We start from the raw sequence: 20,983 nt of genomic DNA, 5'->3' as shown, positions 1-20,983 counted from the left end.
TTTTAATGCATTTTGCAATTTCACAGACCATTATTTTGAGAATAAATGCTGGTTAAAACCTTACTTCTTCAGGGACTCTGTGCATGTTTGTTGCTGTTGTATTCAAATGCTTTTCTCTGCCTTGGGGTCTGCGTAGCAGCCAATTGCAGCTGTGCCGGCTGCCGTGCTGCATTCAGAGGGCCACGGTGGAGCTGGCATAACGATTACTGCTTCTTAAATGTCCGTTTCATTCAGGGAAACTCAGGAGGGGTTTACTCTGGGAGTGCAGTTTTATTATCCTAGCACAGCAAAAACGAAGTCCCAGGGAAGAAAGAGCAACGCCATTTGGCCCAGCTGTAAAGAGCCATTTACTGCTATAGAGAATTGTAATGTGTAGGGAACCTGTTTGGACGAAAGGTATGATAAATTATTGCAGCCAATAAGTTCTTCGATTTTGTTCCTGGGGTCTGGTGAGCAGCAAGCATCAGGATCCAGTTACATGTTTCTTTTCTTGGTTTGTTCACTATTTTCTGAAATCAATTTCAGCGGAACAGCTTTTGACTGTCTCACTACGTTTTTTGCCATTAGAATTTTTTCTAAAGTAACTCAAATGTAAATTTGAAAAAGGGATATAGAACAAGTAATATTATAAATTCCTGGATTAAAAATACAGTTCTTGCCACAGCATTTTTCCAAGACAATTTTAGATTTCTAAAGTGCTTAGTATACCTTGTTAAATGGTACAGCAAATCAAGTAGCATCAGCCTTATATGTATGTGGATAGTATCAAGCCAAAAACCTCAAATTTGTCTTTGGCAATATATCTCTATGTTTGTGTGATCATGCAAGCATGTATGTGTATGTTAGAGTGGGCATACAGGGAAGCTAATTCATCTGTTACAGAAATTAGAAGTCAAGGTTATTCTCTAAACTTCAGCGGCTGTGGATTGATAAAATGTCCGAGTATACTGTAAAACAGAGGAAGCAAGTGAAAAAACACACTGCATACTATCTGTCTCATTTGCATGCTTACCTAGCTTAATTTTTTTGTTTTCTATTGTTTTCTTTGCAAGTAGCTATACTTACAGTTTTCCTGAAGTTACATTTACTTTGGGAGAATATAGGAAACAAATAGCACTTTACTCAGTTCTGAACTTTGAATTGAAAAATTTACAAAATAGTTTTAGAAGGGATTACAATTTTAACATTATATATCATTTCAGTATTTCAAATAAAAGGATAGCATGGCTGTATCACATTTATGTTTAAAAGGTATGTGAGCAGTTTGTAGAATTTAATGCCTTAGTTAATATGCTACTTATTTAGTTTTTATATTTTATTTTATGAACTTTTATTTTCAACTGTGGTGCTGGAAAAAATACATTTCTGTAATATCTTAACAGAAAGTATATTATCTATGTGGTTTATTTCTCTACTTTATGCAATATTTAATCATTGCCCCGAATTAATACATGATTAAAAAGTATTCAATTATAAGTAAAGATCTGAAGAAAATGTGAAGATTTTTTTAAAAGCTAATTTTAAAATTAGTCCCATTTTAACTCCAAAAGGGTGCAAGTTAAAATATATACTGAAGAAAATGGATTGATTTAAAAAGCATAATTATTTTATTTGTGTTGGATTGAACAGAAAGCGGTAAGCTGTATCGCAGACTTGTAGAATTTCCATATTATTTTAGCTAGGGTTAATCAAAGATCGGCTTCCTAAATATTGAAGCAAAGTTCTCGGTGTGTTCTCATAGCAAATCTGTAATTGTTCTTCAAAATTCATTTGAGTAATATTTAAAAGTAATTAGCTGAGCTTTACAGTTACATAACTTTGGCTGATCGTCTGATGTAACTGATAATAAAACCTTTGGAGGGTAAAATAATCGGAAGCGATTTCATGTAAACAAAGTTTCTGTATGTATTATAATATTTATTTGCACACATGCGCAAAACCATGTTCTTGTGTGTTCGCATGCATGTTTGAACAGTTCATTTTATCAAGGGTTTTCTCCTGTATAAAATGAATTATGTCATGGTGTTAGATTTTTGCTGTACTTACAGTATTTGTACTGCTGTTCCAGGTGAGCTCTGCATTCAATTAGAGTCACAGCTAAGAACCAAATGTACATGCTGCTCTGCACATTCAGAATGTTAGCTCCACTGAAGCACAGTTTAACTTGATTGATACTTGGATTTTAAAGCAAATAAGGACTAATTTTTGCCTGTGGCAAGAAATCTTTGAAGTTTCATGCCTGTGCTGAGGCTGGATTAGTTAAGCGGTAGGACTGGGGCTGGGACTATGACCCTGTTGTGCTTGGCAGGTTGTGATAAATGGGGGAATCTTTCTTAACCTCGTGGCCAAAACATTCCAGGATCAGGTTGGGGAGACAGGAGAGGAGGGAGGGGGTCAAAAGACGCAGGAGACTTGGCATGTTAGAGCCGAAGACAAAGGACACTTGCTTGTTTTTCTGAAATAGGGGCAAATGCACAGACTCTTGTGGGAAAAAAGTACTGCAGACGCATTGCAATATATCCTCTATTGTTATTTCTGACTGTTGACTTTGGTAGATGAAATTCATCCTTCACTATGAAGCTGTCTCTTTTTGTTTTGAGTGCTTTCAGAGTTTAGAGAATCTTGGTTGTTATATTTTCCTAAACTGAAGAGGTTTTTTTTATTTGATGCCTGAGATGTGTGTATAAATCCATCCAAAATAAATTGGAAGAACTCCTTATTCCAAGTAATTGCCTGTTAGCTAAAGAATTTACTGGAGGACTGCAAATATAAAAAAAATTGTATGAATATTTTTTTTAATAACCCACCAGTTAATTAATTGCTACTGGAAACCTAGTTCAACTATTTTATTTATAGAACATTTTGAAAAGTAAAACATACTTTTAAGTATTATAAAATTACATATTTTAATGTACCAGTATTAATAAAAAATCTAAGAAATTATTTGGATATGTTAAAGTAGTATACTGGGACAAACCAGTCAGATTTTCATATCTGAAAAAAGAAGCAAAATTGCCTTTTATGTGAGCTGACATACGATCTATCAAGTGGTTCTTGTGGCATTTTAAGAGCTATACTGCCTCTGATGTTGTCCCCATTGGCTAATAATGAAAAATATGTTACTAGATGGTGGTTTGACATTTGTTTACACACTTTATACTGTAAATACAGCTATTTTGGCTAGTGTTGAGAACTATAGCATAAAGCAAATTAAAAAAGAAGGTATTTTTAATGCGCTTTCTAATTGTGGCTGTTGTTACTAATATACAAGCAAACATATGATGTATCCCTTTGTATAGATAAAATCAATCATTTATCGTTTTACGATTTATTTCCCTGAATGACATTTTAACACTATGATATCAATAGCATTTTTAATGACTATTGTAAGTGTTCCTGGAGTTTACCTGTTCATTAATATTTGAATAATTAAATGTAGATCGTATAAATACAAAGTAGTTTCAGTAAATACAATTCTGCTTCTGTGCTGCTTACTAGCATATAGTAACTGTGTGTACATTATGTGTATTATATTTTCCTGTGTATTTATTATAAAGTATTTTATCTGTCATTTGCCTGTGATAAATTATTCTTTTTTCCTACCCTTTGAAAAAAATGCTTGTTTCTTAGAAGCATTTTCTTCACTCTTATTGAAGATTTCTACAGGCACTGAACAGTAAACTAACCAGAAACGAACTAAATTTGGTTGCGTGACGATACAAATGCATGTGAATAGGTCTTAGAGTATATCCACTTGTTTGTGAGAATTTACTGCACCATTGTATGTCATTTTAAATTTCCTCTAAGAAATTATTTTTTCATGAGTTAACATCTGGGCCATAAAGAACTGATTATTTTATTTTGACTAGCAAGTAGTTTGAGGTACAAAGAACTTTTTTGCATCCTTACCCTAATAGAAGTAAGTTGCTAAAGTTTTTGGTTATCTAATGTAGTTAATTAATGTTACAACAGCTGCTAGAAATTATCACTACAATGTTAAACAAATTAGCTTCAGTAATGAGGAAGAACAGAAATGTATGAAACTGAAGAAAAAGGACAGCTGTTCACTGTGAATGTACAGGCGATTTACTTGGTAATTTTCAAGGTGGAATGGGATGTGCAATTGCTTATTACCTTCTCCTTCTACTTCGACTTTTTTCCCAGTTTTGAACACACTTTTATTTTTAATTTGCAATGTAGTCATTTTTATACATTTAAAGTAGGTGGGGTTAATTGCAAAAGCCTCAGTGCATTGTACAAAAAATCCTAGTGTTGTAGAATTAGCTGATGACTTCAGCTTGGGCGGTTTTCATAGATCAAATTATTTGTTCATGTTCATATTCACAGATATAATCTGTTGAAAAGTCAGATATTTATGGTCAAATATCTTTGATCTACTACCAGGAGAAAAACTACCATGGAATAGCAGAACAGGGGGTTTTGTTGGTGGTTTGTTATTGTGGTTTGGTTTTTTAAAATTTTTATTTTATATTAATACTGTTTTAACATGGTCTCCATCTCATTCCCACCTTCCACAATGCCTACAAAACTCTGCCAGCTGATAATGGGTAGGCAGGTGCTGAGCTAAAATCCTGTTCATATTACCTGCTCATATTACCTTGTTCATCCTCCCTCCAACCTGTCCTCTTGCTCTGTCCACCTGTTGCTTTTTGCCACTAATTGAGCCTCCTGTCCTACAAAGGCATATGCACATACTTACCTTCTTTATTCTGAATCCTTTCATTGGAGGTAATGGGCCTAACAGCCATGTTCCTATTTAGACTTAAGCTTACATCTTTGTAGGCTTGTCCCAAGCTTGACAACTCTTTAGCTCAGGGAATGCCTTTTGCTAAAGGACTGACTACAACAGCATGTTTGCATCCCCGGAGCTTGGCACATGTACTCAACGTGGAGGTACTCTTGCCTTTCAGGGTTGTGAAGGAGAGCAGTGAATAACTGGTATCCTTTCTGACAAAAATAATCAAAATTTAGAGCAGTAATTTCCTTTTTTTTTCTGTCAAACGTGCTGGTGGTGTTCAGCTGGAGCTGAGGAAGCCAACAGTCTGGAATGATCCTTGCCTGCAGCTACAGTCAAGCCTCCCCTTTCCTGAGCCTTATCACAGCGCAACTTCCCAGTGGTGACATCATTTAATTGAAGTTGACATTTTAGACCAGGTATAGTCTGAACTCTCGTCAGGATGTGGAACTGAATTGCTTTAATGAAGAAGTCAGATAACCTTTCTTCATCTGTGAATAATGGTCATTTACATTTTCTCATTTTCTGGTACTCTTGTGCACATACAACAGTGTCCACTGAATACAGTTGTCTCTCCTGAGAAATGAAGAAGGGTCCAAATGACACAGAAGTGATTTGAGTTCTTCTTAATAGATACACACTAAAAAATGTACTGAAAAGCTGCAGTACATCACTAGTTTTTCTCCTTTGCTGAAGGACATCTACAAGGATCAACATTTCTTCCAATTCTGTGTGACATACATGTGCTTGACTGGCCACACAGCATGGGTTCCACTGTCAGACACTGCAGGTAATACACTGATATCCTACCATTACATCTGGCTCATATAGCTATAGCTATAAAAAGCAGTGAAGAAAAGTTGGCTGGAAGTGTACCTGAGCAAAAGTGGTACTGGTGAACAAGTCGGTGCACTTGGAAGAGCTTGTGCCTACCATGTTATCTTGAATAACTCAGGTCTCAACCTAGGAACTTTCTTTGGGTCATCAATAACCTAAGTTGTCATGCAGCTTAATCCACGTACAATGCTTTCAATGTACCCAAACTATTCCATCCCATTCCCTCAGACCATGAGAAGAATCAGGTATTCATTCATTCATTCTTAAATGGACCAGACTTTTATGAAGACTTTGGTGCTTGAAAGCTAATTAGTACAAAGCTCACATTGTCAGGGTATTGTGAACACAGTAGACCTGTCTTTCTGTTCCACTAAACAACATTTTCTGAACTTTTTAAATATCATTCAAAACCACAATCTTTGTCTTTAAAGTCCCTTTAGCTCTGGGATATACAACGCAACTGGTGAGTACACACCTCTGAGACAGAGAGGACGGTGAAGCTGGTGGTAGTGTAGACATTTCTTACTCAGCGCTGACCCAGCATCAGTGAGTGAACTCTCAGTGTAGCTAAGAAACACAAGATTGTTGACCAGGAATAAGGCACATTTCTGGGGGCTGATCTCCTTTAACCTTAGCACATAGCAATATGTATATTAAAAATACAGAAGACAAACAAAAGAGTACAGGGAGAGAAAAAGGACTTCTCTGCTAAACTGGAATATTTTACGTATATGTGTTTCATCATCAGTGGTGAGGACGAGTATTTGACGGATGTGTGAACATGATGTTTACTGTACTTGGGTATCAGTATTTTCCTAGGTAGAAATCAGGATAGTGAAGAATGGAAAAGAGGAGGTGATCGACAAGGCCATTTGTTTAAATTTTTGGTAAGTGAGGGATGGAAAAGCTTTGACAAGTGTTCTTTGATCTTAAGGGGGAAAGGCAGATTATTTTCTGGTGAGGCAACCAAGTCAGGAGAGAAATTGGCCTTTGTTACTGGGGAGGTCAGTATGTGTAAGCTCTTGGGTGACCTAGGGGAAATCTAGATCCCAGTGAGGCACCAGCATCTTCAGAACGGGGAAATGCCTTGTGGCAGAGATACTTGACTTGTGGTAGAGAAATCAGCATTAGCAGTAGAAATGCACTGTACTGTTGCTCATAGAAGATGGTTTCCACATGAAAAGAAAAAAGCATGTTTTATTATGCTTTATGGCACAGTACTATATGCCTTTAACAAAATAGCTTGAAGTATTTGCATGATGTATTTGCAACATGGCCAAGTTAACACAGCCATAGGAACATTAACTTTTGAACTTCCTGACTTTCATTGCTTTAAATTTCAGCTTCAAAGTTTACTTTTTTTTCTTTGCATTTGTTGGCCCTGGTTAGTTTTGAAAAGCAGGAGGAAAGAAAGTTCAGGTTTGCTGAGGGGGCACTGAACTTTATGCATATAACGAGAGACAATTTGTTATTCCTTTGAATATTAAATGATAACTCCAAAACAGTTTTGATACACCTAGTTTGCTTATGATATTTCTGTGGATCTGATGAATCACAAGATTAAATCTAGAAAGCATTGCACAGCATGGCTCTTTTCCTACATCCCAGTATGTTTTTCTCCTGAAAAAAGAGATCAATGGTATCTGGGAATGCTGAGATTTGAAAAGCAAACACATAAAAATAATAAAAACTGTGTGGTTACAACAAATCTGGAGGACATCATAGGACCATTACTGGGGTAAAAATCAGATGCATTTTTCTGTGTCTAGATTAAGAACAGTATCTTCTAGCTCATTTACAGTTTGGCGATACCAGGGAGGCACCAAGGGTATACTTGCAGATGCAGATGCACTGAGACATACTGCTGACTTGTAAAGGTAAAAAAAGGCCACAGGCTTGTCTTTAGTCGTTTGGTTTTTGTTTTTGTGGGGTTTTGGGTTTTGTTTTTTTTTTTTGTTTTGTTTTGTTTTTAAAAAAAGACAGGGAGGGAGGGAGGGAAAAAGAATGTCAGAGAAAAAAAATAGAATGAGAGATTTCCAGTGCTAGTGCATTAGTATTTCTTCCAGAATGTGACTTGGGCAATAAATGAGCTCCAGGCTGGTGGAGCTTCCCTGCTTTTGCAACTGCTGAATGGGAGCTAACTGCTTTTCTTTCTTTTTCTTTCTTTCATTCTGGGAAGGGAGCCAGGCTGAAGGCCCATCCTCCCAGCAGGACGGGGGAAAGTGTTCTGTGAGCTATGAGCTATTAGGTAACCCAGGCTGAAACAAAAAGTGCTATTGTGGTGTGGCATTTGCCCTGCCTGCCCCACCAGTTAGGTGAAGGCATATTTCCTTCTTTCATCGTACACAAACAAACAAAAAGAAAAAAAGAAAGCCAGTTTTTCCCACAGTGCATGTATAAATGTATTTCAAAATGTAGAGGATAGTACTTTACAGGTTCCAATCGCTTAAATTATGACTTGACTGTCACACCCTCTGGTATTTTTTAAAGTGCACTTGTGCCAAAGGCAATTTAATATGTGTTTTTAAAATTTTTTGCAGGTATAAAAAGACGTTAAAGAAGCTTAGAGCTCTGAACCGAGTGAACCCATTAATCAGGTTGTAAAAACAAACATGCAGGAAACACTTCCACTAGCAAGAAAGTACCAGGGAAGGAAAGCTTTGTCCCCAAAGATAGCATATGAATGAGAAAGTTGAGTAGTTAAAGTTGTCTCAGATTTTATCAGTTTATGTCATAAATACACCTTAGTGACACCTACTTCTGTAAAACTTTTCAATAGAAACAGTTTTATATTGGATAAAACTTTCTAAGTAGCGCAAAGGCTTGTGCCAATGGTAAGACTGTGCAGTGTTCCTGAAAGGTGCAATCCTTATGGTCTCCCTGTAAGAATGAAAAAGGCATTTACCTGGACTGATGAAATCCCTATTTACCGTCTATGTATTGTGCATACCAGCAAGGGCTCTAGTGTGTCGCCGCTCATCATGACCGCCTGGTGAAATAAGATCATGGGGACACGCTGCACCACTTTGCAGCTGCTTGGTCTGTCTTTAGGCTGATTCGTGTCAAAGTTTCATCCACGCTGTTCTCTGCAGAGGTTTATACAGAAAACCTAAAGCATTGTGGGAACGGTGAAGAGTTTCACTTCAAAAAGTGGAAGCATTTAGCAGATTAGTATATGTTTTGTAAGTGATAGCTCCTTCTATAAACAATTAGAGTCAATGACTGGTTCAAGGAAGCTGAGGCTCTAAAGCATGAAACTAGCAGGAGACATCTCTCCATTGCTGTAGTCAGTGTTGCAGGGAGAGCGGGTTTCGTGGAAGGTGAAATGAGGCACACAGGCTGTGTGGTGACAGTGGGCACTCCCTACCTTGCTGGCACCTCCGTTCTATTTCCTCAATGTTTTCCTCACTACCTGTCCTCTTCAGTAGCCAGCAGAGAGAAGCAGCCGTTATTCACAATTAATCTTGGCATAATTCCACTCTGTCTGAAATAGATGACTTCTCTGGGTCAGGTGAAATACATCTATATCTTTCTGTTAGATGTAAAGGAAGCCTGGGGTGACAAGCCTAGAAAGATTTAGGTGCCTAAACTGCAGGTATTTGATACTAGATGTAAATAAAATAACCCTCTGGGTTATTTTTCATTGCAAGTTACATGTACACCGCATAGTGTTGCAGACCAGAGTTACTACTGTATTTGCCTGGGGAGGAGTGGAGGAGACAGAAGGGTAGCAATGATACATTTAATCATGAACATGTCTTACCTTAGGAAAGGTTTGCATGGAAAATAGAAAGAAGTGACAGTGGAACAGCAATGGTTTCCTCTGTTTCCATCCCTTCCTCTCACCCCTGTGCTGTGCTACACATTTGATGCCCCCACACAGTGTCCACAGTGTTCTTATTCCATTTCTAAAGATGTGGAAACATATATGATGTCTTTCAGTATGAAGTCTCATCTACTGTGCTACATAAAATACAAAGGTCAACTTAAGTAGTCTGCTTCCATACCTGAAACTTTAAAATAATTTGCATTCTACTTTCTTTTTTTTTTAAAAAAAAGGTCAGCATATTCAAAGCTCTGATCTGTTTTGATTAGAGTTGTTGATTTTAGTTGATGCCATAACAATTCCATTGCTAAGAAAGTGGAAGAGACTAGTGCACAGGTAAACCTAGCTTATGTGATGAGTGAAAAACTTGTTTTACTTAGGACTAGCTCGTGTAGATTTTAATATAAAAAATACTTTAATAGTGAATTGGAAAATAAGTTGATTCATACAGCATGCTTTTCCTCATTCTTCCTTTGCAATTAGAACTGATATTTTCCAATCTGCTGAGATATGAGAAATGCACTTTAGAATGTGATTCACTTAAAATACAGCTATGTACAGTCTCTCCACTGTGAACAATTGGGGAAAAAAAATTTTCTATTGGTTCAAGGTCTTCTGCTCAACAGTAGCATCAGTGTTTGGGTTTTTAATTAAGTCAGAAACCTACACAAAATTTGATAGTGAGTAACTATGATATTACATTTTAATGTACCTTTTAATTTCACGTTACAGTTAAATAAAAACTGGTTTTATACATTTATGTTATATAAGTATTCTTTTCAGATGTTTCTTTAGGCATCTTCAGCATTTCTGTTTGTTTTTGCAGAAGCCTCACTGAGATTTTCTCTTTGCAGGACATGCACAGCTATAGTATTATTTGAATTTAGCAGTCAAAAAAATGCTTCGTTCTCAATAATATCTCGATACTTTTTAAAAATGAGTTTGAAAGCATATATATTTGCAGAATGGCTACAATTTGTTACTAAATCATGGCACTGTATCTTTAAGCTAGCCCTGGTCCTGTTTTTGTAGGTCAAGATAATGTCATTATTTGTTTTATGGTAGCAATGAAGGATGTCATAGCAGCAAAGGAAACCTTTGTTTCAGTAGGCATTGTACAGACAGTCTCTGCTAAGGTTTTTGTTGTTGTTTTTAAGATGGTTGTAAAACTAAATGTAAACAGTGTCAAAGTTGGCATCTACAAAACGTTTGAAAGAGAAGCTACTTTTCTTTACTATTCATTCTCATAGCAGTGCCACAGACATCCTGAGATACATTCTTCTCATGTATTTCTATCAGACCCTTCCCCCTGATTGCCCCATCCTCTCCTGGGGCCATTCGACAGACACGATCCCTTCCCTGGACAGTGAGTAGAAGCTGGTGAGCTTTCACCAGGGTAGTTTGCTGCAGGGAGGTGTCCAGGCAGTAGAAGTGCGCTTGCTCTGCCCACATTGAAAACAAATCAGAAGTGGCATTAGCACAGGCTAAGCAAGCATGTAGGCATGCTTTAAGAGATGTCTCTGGGTCTGCAAAAAGGACTTTTGCCTCCTCATTCTTGTCTCCTTGATGCCAGAGCTTCCATAGCTCAAATATGCAGAGCTGTTTCCTCCAGGTCCAAAGCATTGCTGGCTCTGTTCATGCCCTGTTGCTCACCTACCAATTTGGGAGGGGTGCTTGAGGCAATATTTGATGAAGTAGATGAAGCTCAGCAGATTTGTTGCCAGAATAATTTACTGCTGATGTTGCAAGAATTTTCAGCAGTGCTTATTGTAAATGTTAGAAGAGATTTCTCACCTGTGTTGCATTATGAGTTTAATACCATGATTGTGTGTGCAAGAACACCTCACAGAACAGGACCCGTTCATGGTTTAACATCTAGTGTAATGAGGCCCAATAAAATCATGTTAAAAGGATGTTAATGTTGCAAAGGAAAACATCAGAAGCAAGGAAATGCCAGAATTAATATGGCCTGTGGAAATCTAGTCTCTTATGCATTATGGTGCAGATCTTATTACATGACATACTAGGCTTTCCAGGGGATGTGTCCTTTTTTCAGTGAATGTGTAGTTAGTTTTTTCTTTTTATGTTTCCCAGTCTGTATTTGTTTAACACAAAGCATCCAAAGGCCATGCTTAATCTAAAATCATTCATTATGTAGTATTTCTCATATACCTTAAGTGAAGTTCTTCAATGCTTAATAAATGCATCTCTTTCTCACACTACCCTCATAGTATCAGATACTTGTAACAGTGTTAATATTTAAAATACAATGAACCAAGGCAGAGATGAAGGCAGAAAATGTATTAAATGTTGACTGTTTTTTCCCCAATTTGAGTCAAATTAGACCTTCATTTTTCTGGATAAACATAACGTTTATACACTGCCTTGTAATTTCAAAGTATAGTTTCCCAGCTTGGATCATTAATTAGGTCTGCAGTGCAGCTGGTGTAGCAGAACGAGCCTGTTACTCTGGGCAAACTGGTCACTAAAGACTTTACTAGTGAGTTTCACAGGTACCTGATGAATGCTCAGGCTTGTGTTTGTGGTGTTAGTCCCAAATCTAATTAGAGGAGAGGAGAGCAAACTGCTGTGCTGTCCCATCCCAGCCAGCCCCTGTACTCTTCCCCATTCCACCCCTATGCCTGCCACATTTTTTTCACCTGGCTTCTGCTCTCTGATTTTGCCCCCTGCAGATCCCATTCTTTGTTTGTCTACTGATTTCTGTTCCTTTTCTCTGTTCCTCCCTGTATTTAAGTCTACAGGGGGGTTCTGTTTCAGGGTATTGCCTGGGTACCTGCATGGTGGGAGACAGGACTGACAGAGGAGAGAGGGACAGTTTTGCTAACGTCAGTCCCTTTCCTGGTGTCAGGGGGGCTCCAGCCGCTGGGGAGAAGTAATCCTAAGTCTTATTCAGCACCAGCATCTTTTGAGATGGAGAGTATTCAATGCAGGTAGGGTCTTCAAAAATTCAGGAGCCAGACTACAACAGGAGTCCACTAATGGTGTGAAAGCAGGGCTTTTAGAAGCTTATAAACTGAAACAAATTTGGGCACCATTTCACAGAGATGATGATTCCTGGCTACTGGTACACCTTGGACTGCCCCCACTTCCAGTTTTGGGGTTCAGCCTCCAAACCCGCAGGAGCTAAATCTGCTCAGCACCATAGTGGTGTGACTTTTAAAATGTACGCAACAGCGTGTTTTCTCAAAAATTTGCATTTAAGAATTTTTAGCTGGAAACGTTTCAAACAGGCAGGGTAGGAGATTCCAGCATAGTTTGACAAAATTCAAACCCTACTGAAACTGGTAACTTCCTGCTCTTGTGAATGATTTTCAACATGCATATAACTAAAATTATGAGAAAACCTGTGTAAACAGGGGGGGTGGGGGGTGGGGGGGAAGAGAAAATAGAGCAGAAGTAAAGAAAAAGTTCTTTTTATAGCATTTAACACATGAGAATGGAAATAAATGTGATGTTAGTGACAGTTAATTATTTTGAAAACAGTCAGCAAGGCAGATTAAGAGGAAAAACAGTGCAGCTGAAGACAAAGGGAACAATATTTGGTCTTTGATCAGATGTTTTCACAGTCATTTTCTGTTCACCTTCAAGGGTGGCATAATTTTATGATTAACAAAACGTGTTTTGCTACTTGAGTAGCCTTAAAGAGAAATGGTGTTCATTCCATATGGCCACTTGAAAGAAAATCACATGCCTGTTCCTCCTTTAAGAAAGAAGATTTTAATTATTGAATCTTTTCTCTCAAAGAGGGACTCTAAAGATACACAATGAAGTTTACATTTAGTCTCAGAGGAAAAGACAAGTCTATACCATGTGCTTCTGCTGCACATTTCCTTTAGAGAATGATCACAGATGAAATGCATCATCTATATACCAAGCTAAAAAACTGAAGTACTCTTAGATTTAAAAATATTTTGTTTTCATTGCAATATTCTTGAATACAAAACACTCACTTTTTCCCCCCCAAGTTTGTTGCATCTCACAGGAGGTGAGTCTTTTTGATGCAGCTGGTCTGTCACTTTTCTGCTACTCTGTTTTAAGGTACATCAAAATTTGTCAGTTGGTTGGTTTTTTTTTTTACGTTCACCACACAGGTAGAGCATAATCTTTCAGCCATTTCAGTGACTTTCTAATGTTGGTCAAAGCAAGATGCAGTAGTATCATGAGCAGGGGTAGGACAACGCATCTGTGAGTACCCAGCTATTTCTTAACCGGGGGAAGAAGCACTTCTCATCCCTGCCCAAGGAAACCAAGGCTCTTAATATATTGTGTATGTTAAAAGATCTCAGGTAGTGTAGTGTGTGTTTGAATTTTCTTTGCATTTCTGTGGTAACTGCCCACCACAGGCGCTGCCATCACTTTGCAAAATCAGTGTTGGGATGTGCTGGGTGACTGTCAGACTCTCCAGCAACTGGTTAAAGTCAGTGGTTGAACTTTCCTGACCTGGGGAGTGAGATCTGAGCCCAAGTGCAAGTGTGACAGACAGTGCTACTGGTGACAACCACATGAACAGCAGAGGAATGGGAAAGGAATGTATAAATGCCAGTAAATTTAACAGCAAGGAGACAGCAAAAATAGCCTGGTAGTTAATATGTGCTAAAGGGAAAAAGAAAAAGAAGCTTTACTAGGAATTAAGTAAGTTAGATGCATTTATATTTTCATTAATTTTATTTTAATTCTGTTATTATATTTGATATTTTTATATTTTATAATCATACTTCATACTCCTTAGCACCTTATATTTTTAATTATTTTAAAGTATATTTTATATGGAAAATGAAAAGATTCTTTTCTGGCCAAGTCCCTCTGTAACTCAGTTGAGACAATCTCCTTCTGAAAGTACACACCTCCTCCGAAGGAAGGGCTGTTTCAATTTCAGTGTCTCTGAATGATTTGAAGGTTTTTGAATGGTTGGCTGTGATGTTGTCAGTACACCAATCTGAATGACTGTTTCTCTTGTTGTATGTGAAGACACACTGCAGGCATTTTTCTTGGTATTCGATCATGTGCTTATATCCCAAGTATTTTACTGTATTTCAGATCCAACATTACTTCAGTAACAATGTAGTGATCATGAAACTATAGCAATGATGTTTGCATCTGAATGTTTATGAAATAGTACCTGTGAGTTTTGGTTTACATGAGCCTTCGCCGTCTCATGCTGAGCCACTTCACCATCACATACCTCCATGGCACTCCATTGTGACTACCAAGTCCATGGAGTAGCACAGTAGGAACAGTGAAGAAAGAATCCAAGAGGAGGAAAATTATTGGTGATGAAACTGAATAACTGGATAGGTTGAAAAAGTTTTGTAGTAAAAATCAAGCAAATCATAATTAGAAGATCCTTTGTGTTTGCTACTTGTTTAGTGTTTTGGATGACCCCTGTTACAATAATACAGACAGTTTTACGTTATCGTCATGGGGAAATTTTTATTGCTGCTACTGGAGTCTGATTTCTATGAATAACCATGTATGCAGCCATATTATTTTTTCAGTGTCTAGAATACAAATGAAGAATAAAAATGACCATCTGTAGAACCATGCTTGTACTCAGACATCTATGAGTGATGTTGCATAGCATTCAGTTGAGGTATTTAGGGAAAATTTGCCTAATCCTTGTTCTGTTGGAATTGGTGAATATTTTGCCAATTACTTCAATAGAAATGCTATTCTATTGAACATTCACGATCTTTTCTCTCCTAAATGCTTTTAAGTAGCAAAAATGTGTAGAAGAATCTCTTGATGCAAAGGTATTCCCCAAAATTCTCATTGAACATTTGCTAGTTTTAATGGGAATGTTCTCTGTATTGTGTCAGTCACATCAAGTGAGTCTGAGTGACAGTGGTGTTTCTAGATGGCTTTAAAAATGGAGTCTTGAGATCTCCCACACAGCCCTGAATTCTGCATTAGCACAGAAGTGTGCAAATATTTTTTTTTCTCTTCTGAAAGTACAAGAAATTTAAATTACCAGAAGGTACAATTAAATTTTTGCAGGAATGTGTGAAGATCCCAATGAGATACCTAGTCTGCAAGAGAACAGTTTTCTATTTTTGTGTGAAAATGATGGATTTTTTTCACCTTTAATGAGCCTACAGCAATGTAATGTGAAGATTAAACCGGAAGTTGAAGTACCTTTTACGTAATTGTATGTTGCAGATATGAGTGAAAACACTGTATGTGTTCATTGATGTAATAGGAAAATACAGTTAACATACAGTTAGCAGATTCACAAAATAAAATTAACGTATGAATTATTTAGCTAACGCTGCGCTTTGCCCCAGAATCTGGTGTTTATTATTGTGAACTTTAGCAGGAAACAGAATCAGTATCAATTGGGAAAACATTTCTTTACCAAGCTGAGAACAGTATGGCTTTCTCGTTTCGAAGTGGGGAACCTGATTCTTTGGTTTCTTTGTTCCTAGTTGGACTTCTCCCATGCTATTTTAGCCGAACATTTTACATACTAATGGAGCCTGGGGAAGTGCAGTTGGCAGCTGTTCATGGGATAATAATGAAACACACTGTTTAGTATTGCATACTGCTGCTGTAAAATGCGGGAAGTATTTTATAGAGATCATGGTGAGCAGAGCTGGATCCACTTTAAGCGCTGTAAGTGCGTGAACCGTGAGCAAGGAAGTTGTGTTTCAAGTGAGAGTAACTGGCACTCATTTGCTTTTGCAGGTAAAGAAACCGTGTACAGAGTCAGATGGTTCAGAGCCGCAGAATCCCAGGTACGGTACCAGAGGGCAAACGCCGACTGCCTGCAGCACGGTGGCGGGGTGCGAGGCGGAGCTGTGCTGTGGCTGCGTAGCATCAAAACATGAGAGACACGTTTTGCAAAGAACGAATGTTTTAAATCAATTTATATGGTTTTCACTCTGGAAGGTTTTTTTTCTGTTTTCCCCAGTTAAAGATGCGGGCTAGCGTTTAGGTTGTTGACTTTAGATGGTGCCATAACACTGAATTGTCATCCTCGATTTAAAAAACCCAAACCATTAAATAATCTGTGTAATCAAATCTAACTCTTTTCATTTATTACTTTTCCACACACCTGAGTCTTGCAGTTTATTAATAATATAATTTATTTTTAGTGTGGGAAATTCAGTCTTTATTTGGGAAAATTCAGCTTTATCAAAACTTCTTTGTTTTCACCTATGAAGAACATGCCACTGCATTAATAACTTGGGAAGAGGCCATACGTTATTTAAAAAAAACCTTCTCAAACACAGCCTTTTCTGATTTCATGTACATGGGGAAAAGGAAATCAATTTAACTTCCATATTTATGTACGTGTGTGGCTACTTTGGAGGAGGTGAAGTAGCAAATGTTTTAGATGTGCCATTAGGCGTGCATCCTGCTCTTGATTAGTAAGCTGTTGAACTACAGTGGATGATTTTCTTCAATTTTTGGTGGTCTGCAGTGCTTTTTGTCTATTTGTCTGGTTTCTGTTTAGAAGACCTATCTCAGATTCACAAAAAACTCAGAAGCTTTAATTGTGAGGGGAGGGCCACAAAACAAACCTGACATCATACTAACATTGTGATTAAAAATCAGAAAAGCATAATTCAGGGTCCCATCCTTAACTATGTCTTTGTGCCACTGTTACAGCAGGATCTTCTGGGGGTCACCTGCAATATTCAAGGTCGATAGAATATCTGTGGCTTGAGCTGTGCTGTGCACCATCTGAATTTCTTTGATTAGGTCATGTCAGTTATTAATACATCCTTTCATTTAGGTTGGTAAGAACTGGATGTATGTGAGGGAATACAAAATGCAACGTCCTAATATGCTTCCAGTGAATTCAGTAGCAGTTTTGCCCTGGACTTCAGTGAAGGCACGTTTTGCCCTTCAGTCCTTGCTCCATAACTTCTTAATGAAAAATGTATCTGCTGTGTGTTGGATTAAAGTTTAGTATAAAGGTCAGGCTCTTTCCAAGTGCTTTGATGGTATGGAGAATCCCAGCTTAGCTAAACACTTGTGCACATGCATAGTTCTAAGCATCTTGCTTGTCCAGTTGAGACTGTTACATCTCCAGTCTTTAAAAATGATTATGAAGTCCATAGACTGATGTAGTTTCATCAGTTTGATATTGCAACAAACTTGAGGACCCAGAATATAATGTACATCAGGAAATTTCTTACGAGCTGTAGTTAAATTCTTCATACCGAGTCTGAAGAATAGGTTACTTTTTTTCTCCCAAGTGCAAAAGGGAATCCATGTTACAAGTGGTCAACCTGGAGGCTAAATCTGGTAGTTTCATTTTTCTAAGGTGTACTTTCAAACACAAATGCTTTCCATTTTGAGCTCCGCAGCCTCAGTTTGAGGATCTATCAGATACAGTTGGAATTCATGTTGCTGGCCTGCGTGTGGGCAGTGCTGCATATACAGCCTGACTTTCCGGTCAGATCTCGGTTCGCGATGTGACTTTGGTCGTGCGGGGGGCTCTGTCGGTGCTGGCTGGAGCAGTGCTAGAGGGCACCGTGTGGTGCATAGAACTGTAAAGCCTGGAGCAAGGTAATTCTTCTCTAAACAAGGCTTAAGTGAAAACATTGCACATAAAATGAAACATCAGCATAAAAATGAATGCTGGAGACACACAGCCTTACAGAATAGCTCCTGGCTTGGGACCTAAGGCCAATATCATTCATTTATTTAGCTAGCTTTATAGTCTGTTGGTTTTGGATTTGAAACTATTACAATACATGCAGATGGAAAGTGTTTTTACAGTAGGGAAATAATTAAATTGGGTGTGGGAACTTTGTCAGGAGAATTCTTGGAGTGACATGTATCAGCAGATTCTTTGTCTTGCTTGGCCTTCATTTGTCTTTCAGAAAGAAACATTCAAACTGCAGATGTGACTTGTAAATTTTTTTAAGGGAATTTACTAACCTATGCAGCATATCAAAAAATGCTTTCCAGAAGTATCCAGCTATACATGCAGTAAAAATCAACCTTGCCAGCATTTATTTATAGAAAATGGTTGTTATCTGAACAGAGAGGTAAACTGCACAGATGGAGACAGAACTGTAGTTAAGAATTGATGTTGTGGTGAATAGGCGAGGTGTAAACACAAAAGGGTTTAAACATGCATGACACTTCAGTATTGCTGTCACAAATTTTGACTCACAAATTACTTAGAAATTCTTTCAAAGTTTCTCAGTTGTTATTTTGCTAAATCCCTATCAACTGATTGTGAATCTTCCTTTTATCCCCAAATGTTTAGATATTATACCTAAATGGTGGTATTATAGCTAATCATGGCGGTATCAATATTGTGGCATTCTTTCTTCATAATTTTGTAACAAAAATCAAATTCACCCTGCAAGTCTGGGTAGCCATCTAGTCATGCAAAATGCTTACAGCTTTCTGGAGCTGTTGGTGTGTGAGACAGAGGCAGTAAATGGTTGGTACTTGCCAACTGTCATACTACAGGTCTGGCCGACACAGGAGTAACATGCATGGGTAACAACTCCAGCACACTGGCCCTGTATCAAATTCACTAGCAAGTTTAGGAAGATAAGTTCCTGTGTTCAGAGCCTATAAACATATATTGCTCTTCATTTTCTTATATGATGGGTCTACTTTAAAATGGTACCAGTCCTGAGTATGCTGAACAGTTCCTACATTGAAGGTAATGTTATACAAGAATTGCTGAAGTCTGGTGCAGTGCATGAAAGTTAATTTGTTTGCAGTTATTAACCAGCTTCCTCTTGACACAGGTAACCGTCTAAGTCATTTTAATTCTAATAAGGGAGCATTTTGTTGCCATAAAACTTGTAAGCCACGCTTGCAGCCTCATACACCAAGACTTTGCTGTGGAAATGGGGTAAACACTAGCATATGTGTAATTCTGAAGTCTGGTAAAATGATAAATACCAAGTCCCAGACTTCCGCTCACACTCAGTTACAGCACGTTTGGTTTGGCTGCACATCCCAAGGCAGCATCTTTCCTTGAGACAACAGACTGCCTGATGAACACATCTCTGCTACCCCCAAATCCTCTTTCCCTTCCCACCAGGCCTGCCAGAGATTCCACTATAAAACCAAAGTCACGTCAGGAATTGAGGTCTGACAATAAGTATTGGGTTTTCTGGGCTATAGAATGAAATAGGGAGGAGAGAAATGAGGGGAGAGAGAGGAAGTTCCTGCAGATGGAAATTTGGCAGGGTCTTCTGCTGCTTCCTCAAAGTCCACTGATTGGGGGGGGTTGGGGGGGGGGGGAGGGTGGAAATCATGCTTTTTTACTCTCTGCAGAAGAATGAGGAGATTTTTCTGACAGCTGAGACAGTTTGTTTTTTTCCTGGAAGGTTAAAGGAAAATGACCATACAGTTCATATATTTTCCCTCTTTAAAACATGATTTTTATATTGTGAAGATGGTATCTATGAGGAAAAAAAGGGAAAACTTGAACATTTTGACAAGTAGTTTTGTAAGCTTAGGATGAAAGTTAGCTGGCAAATTAACTTGTGAAAATACACAGTGGTGTCAAAAAGACATTACTTGTGTATTCACAGAAGTGCAATGGAGGGCAACAGATCTGTGTAATGGTAAGTTAAAGCTAAGCCCTGTGGAGTAAGAAGCCCTTCATTCTTGTTGCATAATTTTTACTACAAACTTGTGGATCCAGTATCTCAAGCTATATCCATTCATCCTGACTTGTCTTTTCCTTTATATACTTCTTTTTTTAAAACTTCTAAAAGCAAAAGAAGGGGAGAAGAAGCCACTCTTAAGCAAATTCTCCCTTTTAAAACTTTATTAGATGCTATAAGAAGAGTGTAATCAGAGGCATTATAGCTATTGCATTAGTACCAGCTACAAAAAGTTCATTCCTATGTATTAGTGAACCACAAATTCACCAGTGATGATCACTGGTAAATATTGAGTCATATGCATGGACACAGTTGCCAGATACACAGGCTGTCCAAAAAAGCACAGAGGGATTTTTTTAAGTGTTTAAAAAAGGTCTCCAATATTTCAATTTAATGTGGGTTTCAGTGGGTCTTTTAGCATAGATTGCAGCTGTTCATCAAATGATTGCTGTTCTGTTCTTCCACACCCACACTACTTAAAAGTGTACCACATAGTAAGATTTAAACGATATGAATTCATGTTCCTGTTTCTTCATCTTAAAAGTCTGTCTTTAAACTTCTGAATGAGAAATAGGCTTTCACGTTTTCTCGGTGGTCTCATTTTGATACCGGCTCATGGTTTTTCATTGGTCAGGATATAGGGTGCATGTACGTGTCCAGAGACAACTGCTGTCATTAATGCATTTGCAAGTAAATAGGTAGTATTGAATGTCAGTGAGAGCTACCACAGTTTTCACATTCAATTCACTGGACCAAGGTTTGTTTCCTCTGTAATTTGAGGGCGGTGTTGTGAATACGATGTTTACTATACTTACTGTATCTGAGCTACATTAATACTGCATGGGTGCATTACTGAACAGTGCTTCCGTGGCCATCCATATATTTAACAAAAATGAAATGGAAAATAACATGTATATTCTACATCTTATTCCAGACAACCACATAATCAAAAGT

At 37.9% G+C, this 20,983-nt stretch overlaps 1 protein-coding gene across 9 annotated transcripts in view; it reads left to right on the top strand.

The window, feature by feature from the left end:
* Nucleotides 1–20,983, top strand: part of EYA4 (EYA transcriptional coactivator and phosphatase 4) — a 158,100-nt gene that overhangs the window by 65,230 nt on the left and 71,887 nt on the right. For all 9 annotated transcript variants that reach the window (XM_056344605.1, XM_056344611.1, XM_056344610.1 and 6 more), the window contains exon 3: nucleotides 16,122–16,171. In XM_056344605.1, the coding sequence (XP_056200580.1) occupies nucleotides 16,122–16,171 (50 nt within the window). The remainder of the gene's footprint in view (nucleotides 1–16,121; nucleotides 16,172–20,983) is intronic.

This window comes from Falco biarmicus, chromosome 6, assembly GCF_023638135.1.
Source record: "Falco biarmicus isolate bFalBia1 chromosome 6, bFalBia1.pri, whole genome shotgun sequence".
In the NCBI taxonomy this organism is placed as follows: domain Eukaryota; kingdom Metazoa; phylum Chordata; class Aves; order Falconiformes; family Falconidae; genus Falco; species Falco biarmicus.
The sequence above is the reverse complement of the archived record's forward strand: the minus strand, read 5'-3'. Positions and strand labels throughout refer to the sequence as shown.